Source organism: Danio aesculapii, chromosome 20 (assembly GCF_903798145.1).
Source record: "Danio aesculapii chromosome 20, fDanAes4.1, whole genome shotgun sequence".
NCBI lineage: Eukaryota > Metazoa > Chordata > Actinopteri > Cypriniformes > Danionidae > Danio > Danio aesculapii.
The window spans coordinates 1,714,429-1,737,844 of NC_079454.1; the positions used below are offsets into that span (position 1 = coordinate 1,714,429).

Below are 23,416 nucleotides of genomic sequence, written 5' to 3' on the forward strand. Positions count from 1 at the left end.
TTCACGCTGTAGTAGCGCAGCCCGTGTGTGTGCGCGTGTCCTTGTATAGACGAGCAAACATTTGCGTTGCTATAACGCTGAGCCACTGCACAAATAACTGACTCCCATTTATCCAGGACTCTCTTTTAAAAAGAAAATAAAAAGGGTTTGGTCACATTTTATTAATTATGTTTAGTTGCTAGGAGCTTTTTTTCATAACATGAGACATTGTGCAAACACTCCATGCGCTAACATTCAGAAATGTTAGTTTTGAATCAGAATTTAAAGACGAAAGGAGAATTAGTTCGTTGTAGTTTTTCAGATGTCCTGCCGCCGTCAACTAAAGCTGGCGCTCCATCAAAGAGCACTACGCTTCCCACAAGGCAGCCCGCCACAATAAAATACGTCACCGAGCACGTGACCGTTAAGCGGAGCCGACCAAAATCCCAAACAAGGAAATGGTGGGGTAATAAAAACGATCGGATCATTTAATTAATGCATGTAATAATTAATATTTTATTTTATTGTAAATTAAGAAATATTTATGGGTTAAAATGGACTACGACTTCAAAACGAAGCTCGCCGCCGAGAGGGAGAGAGTGGAAGATCTGTTTGAATATGAAGGTTGTAAAGTGGGTCGCGGCACATACGGGCATGTTTATAAAGCGAAGCGTAAAGACGGGTAAGAGACACGCGTTTGATTGACGCGTTTCACTCACTGCACGCGCTTTTGCTGTCTCCGGGTGTGCAGGAGCTTCATATGTGTCGGGGGAATTGCGCTGTTATCTGTAGCCTGCGTGTGTGTGTGTGTGTGTGTGTGTGATTGTTTTTGTTTTCATGGACGCACTTCAAACGGTCCACCCCCAAACCAGCCAGCGTGATGCATGTTTCACTCTTGTGTGCAGGAGTTCACTGCAAATCAGTTCCCGTGTCCAGAAGTTGCATGCGTTTGAAGTCCACTGTGTGTATGTGTGTGTGTGTGTGTGTGTGTGTGTGCGCACTGTGAGTTGTGTGCTCGGATGTGAAGATGTCATGTTTACATGTGCAGGAATTCAGAGGCTACCTGTGCACGAATTGACCCACTCATTTATGCACGAGCTTCCCTAAAAACAGCTGCTCACGTCTTTATAAGTGCACAAGTTCTTGCCTGCTGGAGTTCATGGAGCACGTAGATCTGAGTTCACGTGCATGCAATGTGTGTGTGCTGATAGTTATACAGGAATCAACGTGTGCTCAATAAAGGGGTCCTCTTATGGCACTTTATACAAGCTAAAATAAGTCTCTGGTGTCTCTAGTGTGTGTGTGTGTGAAGTATCAGCGCAAAATACTACACTAATAATGTTTTATAACTCTTTAAATCTGCCAATTTTAGGCTTTGATCCAAATCGTGCTGTTTTGGTGACTGTCGCTTTAAATTTAAAGCATAGCAGCATGTTCAAAACAGGAATGAAAATGTCAACACGTGTCTCAGAAGAAGCCAGTCTCCATTTTTTTATTCTTTGAAGCGCATTAAACAGAAAGTAAATGAGAAGCATCTTGAAGGGGGCGGGGCATGTCAGAGAGCATTTGATTGGTCAGAAAGTTTGATGAGAAACTGAAGTATGAGGTGATGTCAAAAAAAATCCTTAATCCATTCAGGTGGCAGTGAGAAACTACAAGCTTCGGGTGTTTATTTCCTCCAGACCTGAATTATGTCACTGTTTTGGAGCACACTAGCTTATAGATATTCTTAATGCTAACATACTGATGCTAACATAAAAAAAACAACAATTTTAATCATCTTCTTGTGAAAGCATTTCAAACGCATTCGCTTCATCTGTAACCGAGAATAGCCAACCTTCTTTGTTTACTACATATAAGACGAGCCGTTTGGCATCTCGAATGCCATCATGTGTGCGAGTATTTCCGTCCACATCTCTCTGCTTCTCTCTCTGCTGTTCAAGAACGAACATTTTTAAGTGAACATGTTATCTGAAGGGTTTATATGGCAAACACTGCTTCCATCCATCAGTTAAATCAGCCGGTCCAAGTGTAGGGTTGTGGGGAGGCTGGATCTGTCTCACTGTCAACACAGAAGTATGAACTGGCCTTTATTCAGCATGTCTCTGAAATGTCTTTGAATGATATACTGTATGTGTATCAGGATTTTTTAGGCTTCAGTAAGCCAGCTCAGGCGCTTCCTGTAAACTAAGCTTCCTGTCGTGCAATTATAAGCTCACCACATTTAACATCTGGGGTCTTTAAAAATGAGTGATTTTCACTGCCTGACTGAGATGCGATATAAAGTGGGGTTCACACCAGACGAGAAGCACTGCATTAAACTCCATTGCTCTGCATCATGTCTTTAAAATATGGAAATGTATTTTACTACAGTACTTTCAACGGAGTTTCAGCGCTCGCCTGCTGCTCCTGACAGCGCTTGTGTTTAAACGATCTTTCGCTTTATGCTTGAACAATTAAATGAATGCTGAAGTATTAGTATTATTATTATTATTATTAATATTAGTAGTATTATTAAGTAAGTCTGTTTAACTGATTATATCTGAATTAAATAACATTACCAATGATGTAAAAGGATCCTCCTGAAGTTTACAATGGTTCACCGGACATAAATCAGTGGCTATAAACACATGCTATGCAGGTATAGCCCATTGTGGTCAGATTTAGTATGTTAGTGCACAATGTTTTTCTAGTCATGTTAAGTGTAAGGCCTGTATATCGAAATATAATAAATGAGTGTATCTTCTCTGCTTGTTAGCAAGCCAGATCAATTTTTTATTTATTCAAACTTACTTGGCAGCTTAAAGTTCACAGAAAAATGAAAGTTCATCATCATCGTTTACTCACACTGGTTCAAAACCTTTATGAGGGAACACTTATGAACACCTAAAGAAGATATTTTAAAGAAACAGGGTTTCCTCTGGGTCTTAAAAAAGTCTTAAATTAAAAAAATCTCAATTTTAGGTCTTAAAAAGTCTTAAATTCACTGTTCTAGGTGTTAAATGTTCCTGCACAGGTCTTATTTTTCCGATGTCTATGTAACGCTACATCTAATGCTCATTTAAATTCTTTTTTGTTGATGTTGCTTGGTTTTCGTGGTGTTGTCGTTCTTTATTTCACTTGTCCAAATGTAATTTGCGGTATTACAACTACAAATGAGCCCAACATGCAACAGCCAATCAGCTTTCTGTTATTGAACTCAGTGTGTGCGGCATATGTGGCGTCATCACTGTGTTTCCAGAGGTTCGCTTTGGGTGAGTGTGATATGATTTCGGCTGGCGGAGCTCACGACATTTTTTGAGACTCGAGTGAACAGTTCGCACGGCGCTGCGTTTGATTTGAGTTGAATATGAAACACTTTGAAGAGATTTTGTCTGAAACAGGTACGACTGTCACACATCTTAATCATCCGTCAATGCGTGATCATAGGGAGAACCAGATGACCAATAATTCTTGCCTATAATTGCAACAGCCGTGTGGAAGGAGGAAAGATTTTGTTAAAGTTTGGAAAAACCTGAGGGATGAGTTTGTTAAAACAAAAAGAGGCCATGCAAAAGTGGAGACCCAGGGGGTTTTAATATTACAGAATGGTTTTTCCACCATTCACAGGTTTCACACTGATGTATATATTACAATATTAAATATAAAACAATTTAATAGTTACAAACTGAAATTAAATAACCAATTATTTCTCTGATTACTGGAAATGAAAATTTGATATTGCAATATACTGATGCCCTGTTTCTAGGCTTTACTGGTGATAATGGTCAGGAATGTTGGACCATTATTGCCTTTTTAGCTTATAAGTAGAGGACAGAAACTAGCCAGACAGTGATGTGTGAATTGTAGAGTGGGCAAAATAAAATTAAAATAACGTCAGTATTTTTAGTGTGTACTTATTATTATTGTGCTTTTATTCTTGCCATAATAAAAAAACATAACTGTAGAGCGACCCATGTTCTGTTGTCATTAATATTTAACTTTAATAGGTAGAACTGAGATATGAACAAAAGCAAGTGATGCAGCAAAGTTTGTTTTATTAAATATTGAATGGTTATAAAAATCTGTATAATCATAAAAATAATAAAAAACAATTAGTTTAAAAATCTTCAATGATGTTAATGATATGACGTAGTTCCGGAAACTTCCTACTTCTCTGTTTATCCGTCTGACTTTACAGTGGGTTTCTTTTGACCGACTCCTGACGTTTAAAAGAATATCTCATTGGCAATCGCGTCAAGTATAAAAGCCTCGTCCGTTTTGTGAGGTGCACAATGCGGCGCCAGGCCAAAGTATAAATCAGCCTTAAGATGTTTGTTTGTTTGTTTGTTTTTCCTGTAGTTCGATGCTGCATCTAACCTGTCTTTAGTACTGTTCAATTTGAATACATTTATTTTAATTTGGCATTTTCTCTTTATGTGTGTGCATATTTTTGATATTGTGAGGTCTTAAATTTAATACATAACGGTCTTAAAAGTCTTAAATTTGACATTATGATATCTGAAACCTTTTAAGAAAGCTGGAAATCATTGATTTACTATTTGTTTTCCTACAATGGCTACAAGTTTTTACTTTCTTCAAAGTATCTGCTTTAGTGTTTAACAAAAAAAGAAACTTGTAAAGGTTTGAGACTACTCGAGGGAGAGTAAACAGTGAGTAAATGTGCGTTTTTCGGTGAATGATCCATTTAAAATCACTTTATATGGAATCTCGCCCAAATGTTGCGCAAAAGTAATGTTAATTTTAGATATCAGGTGAAAAATCCTCTTCTAGTTTTTAGTTGATAATTGAATGAAGACTCACAAATTTGACTAAATATGCACACTAAACTCTGTCTTCATCCCCATCCTCTTCAGCACAGACCTCGACACCTTTAACCTAACAGAAACAGTCTAACATAACTGAACATTAAGAAACCGTGTGATGCATGATGATTGGTCTTAGCAGAAAAACAGGCTTTGATGGTTAAGAAACACATGGTTAACATACCTTGCGTTATGAAAAACACTCATTTTAAACAGGTGTTTCTGTCTGCATTTTTGTGAAGCTGCTCAAACGTACTTAAACATATGTTTGACGTCAGTTTCTACGTAAGATGAATGCCATGGTGTTGTGCAACTTTTGTTCCTTTTCAGGATAATGATATTTACAGGGACATGATATCAATGAATAAAGCGTGATTTTCACACTGGAAAACAAATTAAAGGTTGGGTGGCACGGTGGCTCAGTGGTTAGCACTGTCGCCTCACAGCAAGAAAGTTGCAGGTTCGAGTCCCAGCTGGGTCATTTGGCATTTCTGTGTGGTGTTTGCATGTTCTCTCCATGTTGGCGTGGGTTTCCTCTGGGTGCTCCGGTTTTCCTAACAGTCCAAACACATGCGCTATAGGGGAATTGATGAACTAAATTGGCCGTAGTGTATGAGTGTGTGTGTGAATGAATGTGTATATGGGTGTTTCATAGTGCTGGGTTGCAGCTGGATGGGCATCCGCTGTGTAAAACATATGACAGATAAATTGGCGGTTCATTCCGCTGTGGCAACCCCTGATAAATAAAGGGACTAAGCCAAAGGAAACTCTGAATGAAATGCTTCAGTGAAGTGCTTTGAAATGTGCATAGAGTAGCTCCTCCCCTTTTTGAAAAACAGCCAATAGCGTTTAGTGATTATCACAGCTCTGCCAGTGAATTTGATTGAGCTCAAATGCATCAAATGAGAAGAAGGTAGACGTTAATAAAATACAATAAATGGGAAATTTAATACACAATATAAATAATTCTCGTTAACTTCCGGCCGCAACCATATCCGATCTAACAACAACCGCTCGCTTCCACAAAAGAGGTCAATCTGTGTGTACTTCTCTCATGTCTGCTTTTGAAAACACTTGGTTGGGTTCAGGTCAGTGGTTTGCTAGCTGATTTCTAGGACAAGCGCCACCTTAGAAATGATGTGTCTCTGTCACACTAGAGTTTAAGCATGTGACATTCTGTCGTACGGTTTGCAAAAAAGGGCGGGATAAAACAAGACGATTAGACATTGATAAAGAAATTGCCCAAATTTTACATTTCTCTACACGTTTTTATCAGTATCACTTTTTTGATGGTCCCTTTAACACATGTTGTTGATTATAAGTTACACTGCAACTACACTGCAACTGCCAGCTAATTCTCACAAGTGTATTAGTACACTCACAGGTACACGGTGGTACAAATAATGTTCCTTTGTAAAAGTTGTACCTTATATGGTACAGAAAAGACCTCTTATGATACTGTGCTGTGCATTTGGACTGAAATGAAGGTACAGAAGTGTTGAACAACTCCTTTATTACAATATCTCTGAAAATAAATATGACCGTAAAGGCAAAGTGATTTATGAATAATTTCCATATTAAAACAGGAATCGTTATTTAGAAGTACATGTTTAAAGTAACTCATAAGTAGGGCTGCACGATTAATCGAAAAAATATCACGATCTCGATTCGACCCTACGCACGATCTCTTAGCTTTTCTACGATTTAGTCAATTATATTTTCAAGGTCAGGAGAGAAGCAAGGCAGTCGCACAAGTCTTCACAGAAACATTGACACCTTCACATGGTGTTAAAAGTGTCGCATACTGTATTTATAAGGTATAATTCATTCAGAAATGTCATTTCTGTTTTCATGTAATGATGTATTCGCGGCCGTGATATCACACGTGAGCTGACCGCCAGCTGTTTGTTTCCTACTGAGAACGCGACGCCTACTTAAGTGACCAGAACCTGCATATGTGCTGTGAATAACAGGTAATGAAGTTGTAAATAACGTTAAGGTTGTTGCACAGAGTAATAGTTTGAGAGCCGTTCAGGAAGTTTGATTTGCATGTGTGTTTTTTTTCTCACAGTGTCAGCAGCCATGAGCCGCACGTGAAAGTGAAACCTGTGCACACATTTAAATGATCACATCGCATTTTAGAGTTATGATTACAACAAGCATTTGATATGTTTTTTCAGTCATAGCGAACACATAGTGTTGTGCATGAAAAGAAATGTTTACTGTGTCAGTATAACAACCCTAGCCTATATATAATGTTGAATATTATGCAAGAAGGAATCTGATGATGACAAATGTCTGATTTTACCAGTGAAAACAAATGGGCTAATAATGCTGTCAATAACAGATGACTAGCACGTCTTAAACATAATAAATCAGCTTTATAATTAGGAATAGTTATATTCTGATGTCATCATTTTACTGTGAATTAACTGGGGCAGCACCTTTTAATGGGACAGAATTGTACCTTAAGACAAAGAAACAAACTTGTACCATTGCAGTTTGTACGTTTAAGGACATGATTTGTACCATGGGAAACCAAATTTACCTTTGGTTTTTAAAACCTGCGGATACAATATTGTTCCTTCATCAAAGGTACAAATCTGATCCATGAAGGAACCACTACATTGACAAGACACTTTATACCCTAACAGTGTCAAACATGCTTACCAAACATGTATTTAAATGCCTTAAATGTTTAGTTTACAATACATATAGTTTTGTTTTACCAGTTGTTTTGTGTAATAGAACTTTATAATTAATGTTTATGACTAGGGCTGTGCGATTCTGGCAAAAATGTGAACCACGATTTCTTTTGCTTAAAATCAAGATCACGATTTTGTAAATGTAAAATAAAGGTAAATATGATTAGCCTATTATTATTGTTAATTCTCAAAAATATGGTAAAACAACAATAATAATATTAGGCCTGTGTGTAGGACTACTGTTGCTTAAAATGCTCAATTTTGGTGGTCATTATGGTGGACTTGAACAGACTTTCAACATGTCCTGTTCAAATCAAATAAGATTTCCAAAAATGGACAATTATGACTGATTTAATGGTCGAGGGTCACATATGAATGTGCTTCATCAGCATTTATTCAGTGGGGAACAGTGACAGGGTGTCTGCGGATCTGTAAAAAGTCCTGAATTCCAAAGTATAAAAATAAAGCCTTAATTAGTTTAATATCTTTAAGACCGACCCCGTAAAGAAGGCTTTGTTTCCATTTTGAAATCTACCTAAAATGGTCACCCAGAACGAAAGAGGAGGAACTCAATAAAAATATTTTTGCACAAGCTGATTTTGTGGGGATTTCTCTATATTATCCTATGACAGTTGAGTCAAGCTGTACATTAGAAAATAAAGAACTAGAGATACACCAATGGGCAGGCCAGGGAGCGGAATTGGCTGTTCATCCAATCCCAATTACTATTATTAGTTATTATTAGTCAGTTCAAAGTCTGTTTTGAGTTTTTTTACTCTTTCTATATATAATAAAGAGTTGTGTTGTGTGCTTTTGCTTTGCAAATTCGGTACTATAAAATTATACTATAAATTAGTCTCAAATTTCATTCTGTGTGGTATTAAAATGGTCTTAAATATAACTCTTAACTCTATATAAATCTGCAGATACCATGAGTATAACCGGCAGCATTCCTCATGGTCTCAATAGCACTATTGTGATCTGTTTGTATGATTTATAAAGGTGTGGTCTAGGATTATCCACTGTCTGTCTGTTCAGTAGCAATGCGTTTTCATCACAGTTCTGCAACTTCAGTTGTGTTCATTGCTTGCTTGTGGCAGACTGTGATTTGGCTGTAGGTTGGTACGGTGTGTCCTTTGTGTTTTCCGTCAGCACATGCTGTTTTGTTGTTTGTGCTTTCTTGATAAAGCGTTCCCCGCCCGTCTGATTTCTGATTATTGGTTTGTTCGCCCCACCTGTTCCCTGTCTGATAGGTCATGATAATTTGTCTTCATATACTCCCTGTGTACTCTGTCTTGTGGCTTTGTTTAAATGTGATGCATCGTGTTTAACATTTTACATCACGGTTCTGGAATTTCAGGAATATTAGGGAATTACTAGAGGTGTTTTCCAGACATTAAAAATCTGAGAATCTTATGTTTCTGTCCTAGTCATGAAATGTCAGGGATTTTACATTAGAGGTTTGTCATTATTAATTACTTTCCATTTAACTATTTTTTGTTCTGTATCATGTTTCTTGTTTACCTGTTGTTATAAGTATGACTTACGCCTGTCCCTGGACACCTGTAGAATTTAAGCAATCTATGAGGATATTGTGGTCGATGGTGTCAAATGCAGCACTGAGATCAAGTAAAACTAATAACGAGATGCACCCTTGGTCAGCAGCTAAGAGTGGATATTGATAGGTGAGACAAATATTACTAATCACAGACAGCATTAAGTTATCTTGTGGCGTATATTTGATGTGCAAAAAACAATTGCATAAGAATAATCTTTTTTTTCGTCAGTAATATGTAATTTGTGTGGAAAGGAACAAAAGTTATTGGCATCATACTGCCCCCTAGTGTTCATTTGATCTAGAAACCGCAGTCAAACGCATGTTGAAGTACGTTTCAGCAGTTTCATACAAATGTAGACCAAAGCAGGTATTTACTTGCAGCCAGTGTTCTCAGCTGACCATGTTTGAAGATGTTATCAGCGATGACCAGCTTATATTATTTTAAATTATATTTGGTCTTTATGGAAATGAGCTGCCTTTAATATGTTTATGGTCAGCAGAGAACTTTACACTCCCTTCAGCATTTTTATAAGATTGTTGTCTCATGCAACTCCCTTTTTTAGGAAACATGACTCTGTGTGTTTGACTCACGACTCTCAGCAGTGGTTGATTCATATGTCATGTTTGTATGACACACTCTTGCACATTGCAATTAAATTCCAGTTCACTTCTATAGTGTTTTGACAATGATTATTGTTCCAAAGCAGCTTTACTGAAGGTGCAGTTCATTATGTAACAATCAAAATCAAAAGTATGAAAACGTTGAGGTGTTCTCGTGTATAGGGTGGACTCTATATCTATCAAGCACATACTGTTTAACTGTGTGGTTCACTGTATAAAATGCAATGTTGTCAAGCAGACAAACTTACCATCACTTTAATGAAAACCTGTCATAAATGACTTGTGCACCTTTTTGCAATGCTGCCATCTTTATTCTACTGACTTATGCAGATGTTCATTAAAGCAGTTTTAAAGGGGACCTATTGTGTTGCTTTATAAATGATATAAAATTAGTCTCTGATGTCCTTACAGTGTGTATGTGAAGTTTCAGGACAAAAGACTTTTATTTGTAACTTTTTGAAGCCCCTTTTAGGTTTCGATCCTAATTGTGGTGTTTTGGTGACTGTCGCTTTAAATTCAAATGAGATTGTGCTCTTTTCAGAAAAGGGCGGAGCTACAAGTGCCTATGAGTCAGTATATCGGCAGATTTAAAGCTGTGAAAACTCTTAGGGCTGCTTCTCACCTGGGGCTGTTTATGCTAATGAGGGCGGTATGGTCACTAGTGGGCGGAGCTTTCCCCCTCTGATGACACGTACACAGGGAGAATGTCAATCAAAGTGTTTCTGCAGACTGATTCTATCAAGTCTGGTTATAAACAATAAAGTTAATTGATTTTTACCATTATAGCGGCTGAATATAATCAAACTGCTGCCACACAACTGTGTTTAAACCCCTTATAAAAGGTATTTTTGCATAATAGGTCTCCTTTAAATGTACTTGTATACAAGTTGAGATGTGTACATGATCTGAAAGCTGAATAAATGAGCTTTTCTTGGCTGTGTGGTTTGTTTAGAGTGGATAAATTGGCAGACATTATTTGAAAATCTGAAATCTGAGGATTTAAAAAGGCAAATTATTGAGAAATCAGCTTTAAAGTTGTCCACATGAACTTCATAGCAATGCATATTACTAATAAAAATGTAATATATAATAAAAGTTTTGATATATTTATGGTAGGAAGATGTTTTTCAGTCAATATACTAATGATTTCTGACATAAATGAAAAATCTAATCTGCAAACCACAAGGTTTTGTGTCTGTGTATGCATTCATACACACACATTCATTCATTCATTCATTCATTCATTCATTCATTCATTCATTCATTCATTCATTCATTCATTCATTCATAATTATAAGTTAATTAATTGGCTGAACTGATCAAAACAAATAGTGATTGTTTCATATTAGGTAAATTTATGACATTCATAATAGTAATATATGCGGAGCTAGTGTTTCTTCCCATACTGATGAACTTCTGGTGAACGGTTAATGTGACTACGGTACCTTTTACAGCATCAATGTTGTAATATAATTAAAATACAATCAGTTAAATAGGCTTTGGCATTCATTTAGTTGCTCAAACGTAAAACGAGACAGAAAGCCGTTTACTCGCACGTGCCCGTCAGGATCGACAGGCTCACGCAGAAGCTCCATTGAATATACTGAGGTAAAATAAATGTTCATATTATAAAGACATAGCGGGGGGAAATGTTATTTAATGCAGTGCTTCCTGTACATTCTGAGACCCACTTTATATCGGATATCACTCAGGCAGCGGAGATCGCTGATTTTTATAGAAAACAGACCTTAAACGTGCTGATTTTGTAATGGTATACAGTTCACTGGAAATGCTTAACCCAGGTTACTGACAAATTAAAAGTCCTTCCGCATACTTCCGCATATGCCCCATTGTTATCAATCTCAAATTGCATGATTAAATCTAATTATATTGAAATATCTGTGGTATGAATAATTTCGAGCTTGACTGTATATTTTGTTTATTGTTGTGATGAGTTGTAGTAGTGTGCATGCAGTAGGTCATGCTTTTTCTTTACATCTAGTAATGCTGTGCTTGTGTTTTACAGGAAGGATGAGAAGGAGTATGCACTGAAACAGATTGAAGGAACGGGTATTTCCATGTCTGCCTGCAGGGAAATTGCTGTGAGTAACTCCAATGCTAACTTTTGAATGGCTGTTGAATGCTTGATTCTGATTGGCTGTTGGGAGCACAGTGGATAGCACAATCGCCTCAAAGCAAGAAGGTTGCTGGTTTGAGTCTCGGCTGGGTCATTTGGCATTTCTGTGTGGAGTTTGCATGTTCTCCCCGTGTTTCCATAGGTTTCCTCCAGGTGCTCCGGTTTCCCCCACAGTCTAAACACATGCGCTATAGATGAATTGGGTAAGCTAAAATTGGCTGTAGTGTGTGTGTGAATGAGTTTGTATGGATGTTTCCTAGTGATTGGTTGCAGCTGGAAGGGCATCCACTGTGTAAAACATATGCTGGATTCCGCTGTGGCGACCCCAGATTAATAAAGGGAATAATGGGATAGACTAAGGGCCCTATCATACACCCGGCGCAAAGCGCGACACAATTATTGTTTGCTAGTTTCAGCATGGCGCAAGAGTCGTTTTGACGTTTTGCACGACGCTTTTTAAATAGCATATGTATTTGCGCTCATATGTGTGCCCATAGGCGTTCTGGTCTAAAAAAGGAGGTGTGTTGAGGCGCATTGCTGGAGCGTTGCTATTTTGAGGAACTTAAATAGGAGGTTCAATAGATCAGATTAAATCAGGTCTATAGTCCAGCGCAGAGCGTGTTAGTTGTGTGTCTCGCTTACACATTGCTAAATACACACAGGATGTACAGCAATACACAAATATCTTTACAAAATAAAAGGATTTAGGGATTAAAATATTACAAACATATTATTTTCTAGCCTACATAAATATAAAAACCACTGCGTCCATGCCTTTTTCATCTCAGAGGGGCTTTTTCAGTTTATTCATAACATATTGCTTTTGTATAATGTTATTATTATTAGCAGGATTATTTATTATCTGCATATTTATATTTGTTTAATTAAAAACAAGCTTAGATTTGCCCACCTGTGGGGTTTTAGACCATATGGGGCATAGCATGTGTATTAGCATATAACTCAGTTGTTTGAACACACTTCATTATTATTGTTCATTTATTCGTTTGCTGGAATTTAGAAATAGTTTTGAAGCAAATCTTTGCGCTTAACAAACGAAATTACTTATGTATAGGCTAGTAGATATCTGTGTGTACAACATGTTTCCCTATCCACGAGAGTGAAAGTGAAAGTAAATGAGGAGGCTCATCTCTCGTTCTCGCTCTGTAGGTGCTCTTGTAAATAGCAAATACGCTATGGTGCGGCGCAACTGGCTCTTAAAGGGAATGGGAGATGAGGCTCTGATTGTTTTTTTCTCAAAACACACCTATAACTCATTAAGAGAATAAGCTCAACCCTGTTAGACCGTGCACCACGGCAGAAAGTGGATTTTTCCATCCTTAAAATAGCAAAAGTGGATTCTGGCACGCCCTTAATGTGTTTGCGCCCTGCGCTTTGCACTCTGCGCCTGGATCGTCAATAGTTTAATTATAATTATAATAGTTTAATTATATATGAATTGCCAACTGTTATTGTGATATTTCAGTGAATAATATGATGAAAATAAGAATAACTAAGCCGAAAAGAAAGAAATGAATGATTGGCTGTTTTAAGATGTAGTAGTAAGCAGTGCCGTGCACAGACTCTTAAACGGGCAGGTGCTCACAGGCCACGCTAAGTGGGGGGAGGAGGGGGTTGACAGTCGCGGGAATCACGCTAAGTGGGGTGGTGGGGTGGTGTTGTAAGTAGTTGTTGTAAGCCCCTGTGCACGGCCCTGTTAGTAAGTAGTATCCTGTGTGTGAGACGTGTTTTTACAAAGTGGGGTGCATTGTCAGTTTGCTCGTTCAGAATGGGAATCCAGATCAAAGTTTTTTTCTCTGTGCATATATGTATTTTATTTCTTAGATGGAAAATATGTTTATTTTCTTTGAATCCCAATATCTTTGAAACTTCTCTCAAAACAAAACTGGTCACTGATTCAGAGTAAAAAAAAAACATTGAGTGCATTGAAATATGTTGATCTACTTTTGCGTTGATTTAACGACTTGCAGATAATTGAGGAACGAAACTTCATAATGATGGTATCCAAAACGTCAGATCTTATTCAGACAGCATACCAATACATTTTCCAAACATTCAGTTATCTGGACAATAAGGAAGTCCTTTGGCTGAGCTTAAAACGCAAGGTTTCCCAACTAGGACTTCACAATACAAAATTTGAAGTAGCTCCAAGGAACCATGCCTGAACCATTACATCTCTATTAGTGAGACCTTTGTTTGCTGGAATCAAATCTAAAGCCAGCACAATGATCAGCTGAGGAGTCTTTTGTTTGCGAAGTTCCCACGGTCATGGAAATCTCTCTATCATGGGAATTGATAAAAGCTCTATTCAAGACATTGAAGTTCAAGGAATTTTACATTTGTTTTGTCATGGAGTTTTTGTCTGTCATTTGTTTTTAATCATGTTGTTTCTGCTCTGTCGACTATTGATGTTGGAAATTCAACACTGCATTTTAACTCAGAAACTTTTATTGATATTGATCAATAGGAAATAATATATAGAGTGATATGTCTGTAAAATAACAGGAGAAGTACTGACAGTTTATTAACAGCTTTTGCACCATAATATACAACCCCAAATCAAACAATATATCACATCAAACTGTAAAAATGACAGCAAACGTCACGTTTTCAGACTTTTCGACATTAAAAGTTTTGGATACTACAGTATAATGCAATTCAAAAGCATAAATAAATGGGGGGGCATTTAATCTCAAATAACGTTTATGGATATGTTTTACAGCCTGGCCAAAAATGGTCAATTCTGGGTCAATAAAAAAATAGCAAGTTCTGGTCATGTCTAGTTTTGTCTCGGCCATTTGAGAAAACGACAGATATTTCAGCAATTCAACGCCTGGTTTCTTGTTAAACTGGTTTTGCAACACTTTGAACACTGAAGACATTTAAGCTGAGGTAAGTAAAAGTGGCTTTCTCAGAGAGAGCAGTTCAGTTTAGCCTAGACTGTTTCCTGAACATGAAAACACATTATAATTTCTGCATTCGATCACACCGCATCTCTTCAGTTTGCTTCCTGTTTAAATTAGTCCAATAATTAGTGTGATTGTATATTTACTGGCACAAACTAAGAATGAACAACACTTCTACAGCATTTATTAACTATAGTTCAACATTTACTGACTCATTATTATAATCATACATTCTGCTTGTTAACAGTTGATGCACTGTGAACTAACATTGAATCGCTTTATTCAATAACTAATGTAAATGAATAAATCCGGTGATAAATGTATTGTTTATTGTTTGTTTGTGTTAGTAATCAGTCAAACTCCTTCACAATCTCATGTCAGAAGTGTTTTAATGATAATATGACTATAACAAGGTCAAAGCTGCTGTCGGTGGATTTCCATTTTTCCGCAGTGTGTCCGTGATACACGTTCTGTGTCTTACATTAGTGTAATAGCACTTAATCCACTACTTAAGGATGGGAAAGTTCACCCATAGTTGAATATTTACTCATCATTTACTCACCCTCAGGTCATTTCAAACCTGTTTGAGTGTCACAAAGGGTGATATGCTGAAGAATGCTGGCCACTGACTTTCATAGTAGTTGTTTTTCCTACTCTTTTTTCCACAATATTGTCTTTAACAGAAAAAGCAACCACTTAAGGGAGAAAAAATTTATAACATCAATTAATCAAATGACTTTTTTAGATGTTAGTATCAGTGTGTTAGTTTTAAGGATATCTATAGTGTGACAAAATGTGCATTTAGAAGATATAAACATCCAAAGCTTAAAGTTAATTTTTTTTTTTCATCACCTCATACACTACCTGACAAAGAGCTACAAATAATACCTTGAATTGTGTCAGAAGGTGGATTTTTCCCATGAATCATCTGTTGATCTGCATCCCAATCATCACAGATACTGCAGAAGACCTACTGGAACCAGCATGGACCAATATTCTTATAGAAATCAGTCAAGTTTGGTGAAGGATAAATCATGGTTTGGGGTTACATTCAGTATGGGGGCGTGCGAGAGATCTGCAGAGTAGATGATCAACATCAACAGCCTGAGGTATTAAGACATTTGTGCTGCCCATTACATTACAAACCACAGGAGAGGGACAATTCTCCAGCAGGATAGCGCTCCTCATACTTCAGCCTCCACATCAAAGCTCCTGAAAGCAATGAAGGTCAAGCTGCTCCAGGATTGGCCAGCCCAGTCACCAGACATGAACGTTATTGAGCATGTCTGGGGTAAGATGAAGGAGGAGGCGTTGAAGATGAACACAAAGACTCTTGATGAATCTAAAGACTCTTGATGAACTCTGGGAGTCCTGCAAGAAGGCTTTCTTCGCCATTCCAGATGACTTTATTAATCAGTGATTTGAGTCATGTCAGAGATGTATGGATGCAGTCCTCCAAGCTCATGATGGAGTCAGACACAATATTCATTCTGTTTCCACTGCAGCATGAGCACATATTCTATACTGGACATTATTGAAGGTTCAGTCTCAAGACTTTTGTCTAAGCAGAGTCAGACCTTACTGTCCTAATGAAATCATTCATAATCAAGACATGATCATATTTTATTGTGCTCAAATAATAGTCATCTAGAGGCCTTTACCTTTCATATAAGACACTTCTGATACCAAATGATCAACTAGAAGTCAAGTTATTATTTGTTGTTCCTAAAAATAATAATAATAATGATAATAATAATAATAATAATAATAATAATAATAATATCAATAATAACATTAATAATAATAATAATAACAATAATAATAATAATATCAATAATAACATTAATAATAATAATAATAATAATAACAACAACAATAATAATAATAATAATAATAATAATAATAATATCAATAATAACATTAATAATAATAATAATAATAATAACAACAACAATAATAATAATAATAATAATATTAATAATAACAGTAATAATAATAATAATAATAATAATTATTATTATTATTATAAGCATCATCGCATTGGATAGATTGGAAGGTATTCATTTAAAAGTGATTGTTTTTTTTTGGAGATATAATGCTGAGAAAACAAACACTGGACGGGGAATCAGCCAGATATATTGAGAAGGCCAGTGCACAGCCGTACCAACAAAAGCAGAGCCAGATAAGAGCTCAGAGAGGACAAACATCTGAGATAGCGCTGCAGACGCTTTGAGAATGTGGGTGTTGAAATGTCCCTTTTTCAAGCTCCAGTCAATCTCCGTTCAAGCTCAGCAGCTTCATACTGGTGTGTGACATTTAATGCCTTTGTCTGAATGCTTGTGCTTTCTGGCTATGAAGATGCACATTGTTAGCCCTCCTGTGAGTCTTATCTATAAATGATGGTTAACAGAGCAGGGACATTTTACACCGTATGTGGTAAAACTTCAGTTTAGGTCACAATTCACAGTAAACTCAAAATTGACATTTGCTGTTTGTTCAAACAGTTTTATTTAATATGAGCTTGAGGTTTTTTGGACAACTTAATTGTTTTAAGTTCAGTCCACTTAAATTTGTAACAACTAACAAGTTAACTTAAATCCAAGATAACTTAATTCCTCCCAAATCGATCGTGTGTAAGCCAGCATTGTTTTAGGTAACATTCATTCATTCTCCTTTGCCTTAGTCCCTTATTATGAGGGGTCTCCACAGTGGAATGAACCACCAAGTATTCCAGCAAAGGTTTTACACAGTGGACACCCTTCCAGCTGCAGCCCAGTACTGGGAAACACCCATACATTCTGTGGGGGAAACCGGACCCACGCCAACACTGGGAGAACATGCAAACTCCACACGGAAATGCCAACTGGCCCAGCTGAGGCTTGAACCAGCGACCTTCTTGCTGTGAGGAGACAGTGCAAACCACTGAGCCACCATGCCGCCCAATTATGTAACACCACTAGATTAATAAACTACTAATTATCTGTTTATTAATATTTAGGTTTTGGGTAGGTTTAAGGATCATACTTTATGATAACTACTAATGAACAGGTACTATCTTAATAATCGGCAGGTACTAAGGCAGTAATTAAGAGCATTAATGTAACCTATACTAAGGTGTTACAGGAATGTTTTCTTGCAGATGCCAGCACTTCTGTGTGACATAAAATCTAATCAGACCTGAGTAAACTTAAAGGAAGTTGTAAAAACCAGTCATTGAAACAGTCTACACATTTACCGAGGATGAAACACAATTAAAAGAAAGAGCTGGGGGCTTAAAGGGACAGTTCACCCAAAAATGATATTTCTGCCATCATTTATTCAACCCAAGCTCATTATTGATACGCACCCCTGTACACATTCGTTAAAAGCATAAGATACATGCCAGGAGCTATGTTTTTTTGCAGTTTTTGTTTTTGCAAATCCACCAGTGGCCGCAATGTATGCTTTTTCAGATCTCAAATTTCTCTTACGAGGGCCAATCACACCTGCTCCTCTTGCGTAAATCCAGAAGGCTGCTGACTGACTGACTAACTGATGCCCCCAACCACCCTCTTCCCTAAACCCAACCGATAGTGTTTACAAAAGCACCGATTGACCCGCCCACTCCCTTCCCTAAACCCAACCGATAGTGTTTACAAAAGCACCGATTGACCTGCCCACCCCCTTCCCTAAACCCAACCAAAAGTGTTTTCAAAAGCTCCAATTGACCCGCCCACCCCCTTCCCTAAACCCAACCGATAGTGTTTTCAAAAGCACCGATTGACCCGCCCACCGTCTTCCCTAAACCCAACCGATAGTGTTTTCAACAGCACCGATTGACCCGCCCACCACCTTCCCTTAACCCAACCAAAAGTGTTTTCAAAAGCAACGATTGACCCGCCCACCCCCTACCCTAAACCCAACCAAAAGTGTTTTCAAAAGCACAGATTGACCCGCCCACTCCCTACCCTAAACCCAACCAATAGTTTTTAAAAGCACCGATTGACCCGCCCACCCCCTTCCCTAAACCCAACCGATAGTGTTTTCAATAGCACCGATTGACCCGCCCACCCCCTTCCCTAAACCCAACCGATAGTGTTTTTAACAGCACCGATTGACCCGCCCACTCCCTAGCCTAAACCCAACCGATAGTGTTTTCAACAGCACCGATTGACCCGCCCACCCCCTACCCTAAACCCAACCGATAGTGTTTTCAAAAGCACCGATTGACCCGCCCACCCCCTACCCTAAACCCAACCGATAGTGTTTTCAAAAGCACCGATTGACCCGCCCACCAACTTCCCTAAACCCAACCGATAGTGTTTTCAAAAGCCCAGATTGACCCGCCCACCCCCTACCCTAAACCCAACCGATAGTGTTTTCAACAGCACCGATTGACCCGCCCACCCCCTACCTTAAACCCAACCGATAGTGTTTTCAACAGCACCGATTGACCCGCCCACCACCTTCCCTAAACCCAACCGATAGTGTTTTCAACAGCATCGATTGACCCGCCCACCACCTTCCCTAAACCCAACCGATAGTGTTTTCAAATAAAATCCAGAAAAAGAAAAACCCTCACGGCCGCCTGATTTTTAGCACATTTTCAGATCTTGCCACCTTCTCACCCTGTTATTTAATTGTTTATTTTATTTTTTGCCTTTTGTTTTACCTGCTTTGTGGAGCTGTTCTTCACCAGACTCAAACGACGTATGTGGCAAACTCGTAACAGTAGAAAAGCCATCCACACTGAGGTAAACGTCACACCGCCTCATAGTGTTCATTAGCTCAGGCTTCATAATTCTCACTCTCCAGAAATGTATACGGGGTACGTTTTCACAATGAGCCTGTGTTGCATTGTCCACTCTTTACTTGCTTCGACCCTGATTAAGGATTGAGCTGTGAAAAATAAAAAGTTGAGTTAACTTAAAATTTTAAGGCAACCGGCTGCAAAGGAATGTTGAGTTTATTAAGCTTCAGTTGTTGAAGTTGTGACAAATTATTTTTTTAAGTTGACTGAAAAGGCTGGTTTAAATCAAGTATAATTTACGGAATAATTTGGCACAACTTCAACCACTGAAGCTTAATAAACTCAACATTTCTTTGCAGCCGGTTGCTTTAAAATGTTAAGTTAACTAAACTTTTTATTTTTGACAGTGTAAAGAGTGAATAAATGACGGCAGAATTTTCATTTTTGGGTGTACTGTTCCTTTAAATACACTGGGATGTGAACAAAGGAGCAACAAACAGGTTCATACTATGAAGGAACCAAAGCACACAAGGTTTAACCAAACACTGGAACCAGGAAACGCAATGCAACCAACAAAACCAGCTGTAATCCTAAAAGTGGATGGGCGTGCAGGAAACATTTGAAGGGTGTCAATAGTTAAATCATTCATGTGCGAATGACATCTAGTCAGATTACAGAGTGTTACATTAAAGTTAACAGGAGGAAGTGGGATAAACACTGCGATTACGAAATCTCTCTCTGACCTTGTGCTCCACTTGGCCTTGTGTAGTAGCATCTGCTGCTCTTAAAGGGACAGTACACACAAAAACATTTACTCTTCCTCTACTTGTTCCACACATATTTGACTTGCTTTCTTTATTAAAATCAAAAAGAAAGAAAGTTGGTAACACTTTATTTTGATGGTCTATTTGAGTATTAGTAGACTGTCTGCTTAAAATCTGCTGATACTGCACTTTCAACAGACATTTAACTGACTATAAGAAACTTTGTAAGTACATGTCAACTTACACTAACCCTAACCCCAACCTAACGGTCTACGTATAATCTAATGAGAATTAGTTGGCTTGTAGATGCAATGTAACTTACATTCAACAGTCGGATCATCAAAATAAAGTGTGATCAGATATTTTAATTAATGTTGTCAGTCGTCTTCTGTGTATTTGTGGAAGTCAGTGCTCACACTTTATTTTAATGTACAATTTACGCTTTCAACAGACCATTAACTAAGACTTTTAGCTCAATAAACTACTCATTAGCTGCATATTAACAGTTAGTTAGGTAGTAGTTGGGTTTGGGTATCAGCTAGGATGGAATGTAAAGTAAGATCATACTTTATAACAGCTAATGAACATTTAATATGTTAATAACAGGCGGGTAATAATCTATGTGACCAAAATCTCCTTTCTTGTGTTCAACAAAAGATGAAAAAAATACTCTAAAAAGCTTTGGCACCTATTAAAAGGTCAGTGTTATTTAGATTAACTTCCCTTTTCTTGGGTTTTACTCTCCCTTGTTCCAATCCAGTTTTCTTTTTTCTGTTGAATGCAAAAATACCAAAGTACATCAGCTCCGCTTCCATTCACTTTTCTTCATGCACATTTTGGAATATTGCATTCTGAAAACGTAGTCCCGCAGATGTTTCTGGAGACTGCGAAATATATCCTGGGAGGTACGTATTTTTGCAGTTTTTGTTTTCGCGAACCCGCAAGGCCGCTGTGTGCGCTTTTTCGTATCTCAAATGTCTCTCACGAGCACTGTTTGCGCCCGAGCCTTTCTCGCGTAAACCCACCAGAGTCCGCTGTCGGCCGACCGTCGGTCTGACTGAATTACTGACTGGGCGACCGGCCAATCGACTGACCCACCCTCCTCCTTCCCTAAACCCAACCAATTTTACCGATTGACCCGCCCGCCCACTCACCTCAACCGACGATTTACAAAAGCCGTCCAGAAAAAGAAAAGCCCTCGTCTGGTTTTTACCACGTTTTCGGATTTTTACCGCATTCTCAACCCTGTTATTCACTCGTTCATTTTATTTTTTATTTATTTTTATTTTACGAGCTAACTGGACAAACTGGTTGCAGCGGGAAAGCCCTCCACACGGAGGTAAGCGGTCAGCCGGTAAGAGCCAAAAGGAACGGCGTACGTCACACCGTCCCGCAGCGTTCACTTAAAAAAAACAAAATGCAGCCATGCGTACCTCCGGCTACATAATTCGCGGTCTCCAGAAACATCCGCGGGACTACGTCTTCAGAATGAGCCTGTGTTGAATGTTTTGGTCAATGTTGTCTATAGTTTTCTTTCATGCAAAAAGTCATCAGAATATTAAGTAAAGATCCTGTTCCTCTAAGATATTTAGCAAATTGCTTACTTTAAATATGACAAACTCAATTATTGATCAGCAATACGCATTGCTGAGAAACCTATTTAGAGAACTTTAAAGACCCTCAGATTCCTGATTTTCAAATAGCTTTTAGCATCTCAGCCAAATATCATTCAAACAAAACCATCAATCAATCCTAAACAAACATCAATGAAAAGTTATTTATTCACATTTCAGTTGATGTATAAGGGTGTACTCACACTAGGCCAGGGGTAGGGAACCTATGGCTCGGGAGCCACTACAAGCGTACTGCGCCAAAGCCTAAGTGAACCACACTTTGGCACACCTCTTCCAACTGGGCAAGGGCCGGCCAACTGAACCGCGCCTGAGCCCGATTCAGAGCACTCACACTTTTCAAAAGATCCGGGAAATGGGCCTGGGAATGGTTTGGATAGCATAGTGTGAGTGCGCCCTAACAGAACCAAAAAAAATCTCAAGCAGGTTTGGAACAAGTGCATAAATGATGACAGAGCTCTCATTTTTGATGTGAATGATCCTTTTAACAGTTTATCTGCACATTGCAGTGTTTTCTGAAATGATCACAGTGTAATTGACCCTTCGCTAAGCCACACCTAAAAACCGCCAGCCACCAATCGTGGCTTAGCAACTGTAGCTACGCGCAGGGGGTCTGTCAAGCTTTCGAGCGAGGGAAACAAACCAAAGCGTTGTGCATATGGATTGTGCAAATCTGATACCCGGTATCCTTAAAGTTTGGACGGGATGGAGGAATCTTTTTCCTTTTCAAAATCTAAAACCCAATAGGAGGAATGCCAGCATGGATCAAGCTCTGTGAGGGGCGCTAAAGGAGCGGAGATAAGTTGGTTTTGTTTTGATATTCCTGACACTTTCAGTGATAGACCGACGGCAATAACTCACACACATCTTACCCTAAACAGATCTAAACTGAGTTTCCTACAAAACACAAAGCCTTATGTCTTTTTCTTTTTTTTCCCTCGATATTATGAGCACTGCTCCGTTTAAGCCTTCGTCATAGTAACTTAGTCATTCTAATATTGAATAGGTCATCATGAGTTATTGATCCGGAAAATACGACTCTGCTGCTAACTTTACTGAACTTCACACTTCCATCTATTTCAAGCTACAAATATTTAAAAGTAAAAATCAACAATACAAAACAGAGATGTGATCACAAACTGAGCACTTGTGATCAATATACTTTACCCGCAGCTGTTTTTCAGTCATTTATAGAGCACACAAACATAATGACAGTAATAGGTAACTTACTATACATTGTTATGTCTCAATGATGCTAATATTCAGCACAAATCCATCAGTTTCCTCTTTCTTGCTGCTCTTTCTATGAATGAATGATGTAGAAGCACTGTCCATGCGTGTTTCCTCACCGGTTAGTAATGCTATATTTCATTGCACATTAGTCTATCGGGCTTTTTAGCTAAAAATAGAGAAATCACGGTTTAATTTGTTATCATTCGATTATTTTTAAACTTCACCTCTCCTGCTGAGCATAAGCTAAGCTGCTGAATGGTCAGCCTATGAGGCGGCTAGGCTAAGCTAGCTTTAATTTTGATTGAATTATTCTCTAATCGGTTGCCTATT

The 23,416-nt window shown here is 38.1% G+C and overlaps 1 protein-coding gene across 2 annotated transcripts in view; it reads left to right on the forward strand.

Moving 5' to 3' along the window:
• Window positions 1-414: 414 nt before the first annotated feature.
• Window positions 415-23,416, forward strand: part of cdk19 (cyclin dependent kinase 19) — a 92,091-nt gene continuing 69,089 nt past the window's right edge. Inside the window, exons 1-2 of one of the 2 annotated variants that reach the window (XM_056480955.1) lie at window positions 415-661; window positions 11,695-11,770. In XM_056480955.1, coding sequence (XP_056336930.1) covers window positions 534-661; window positions 11,695-11,770 — 204 coding nt within the window. In that variant the 5' untranslated portion in view covers window positions 415-533. The remainder of the gene's footprint in view (window positions 662-11,694; window positions 11,771-23,416) is intronic. The other variant, XM_056480956.1, reaches the window with a different exon arrangement.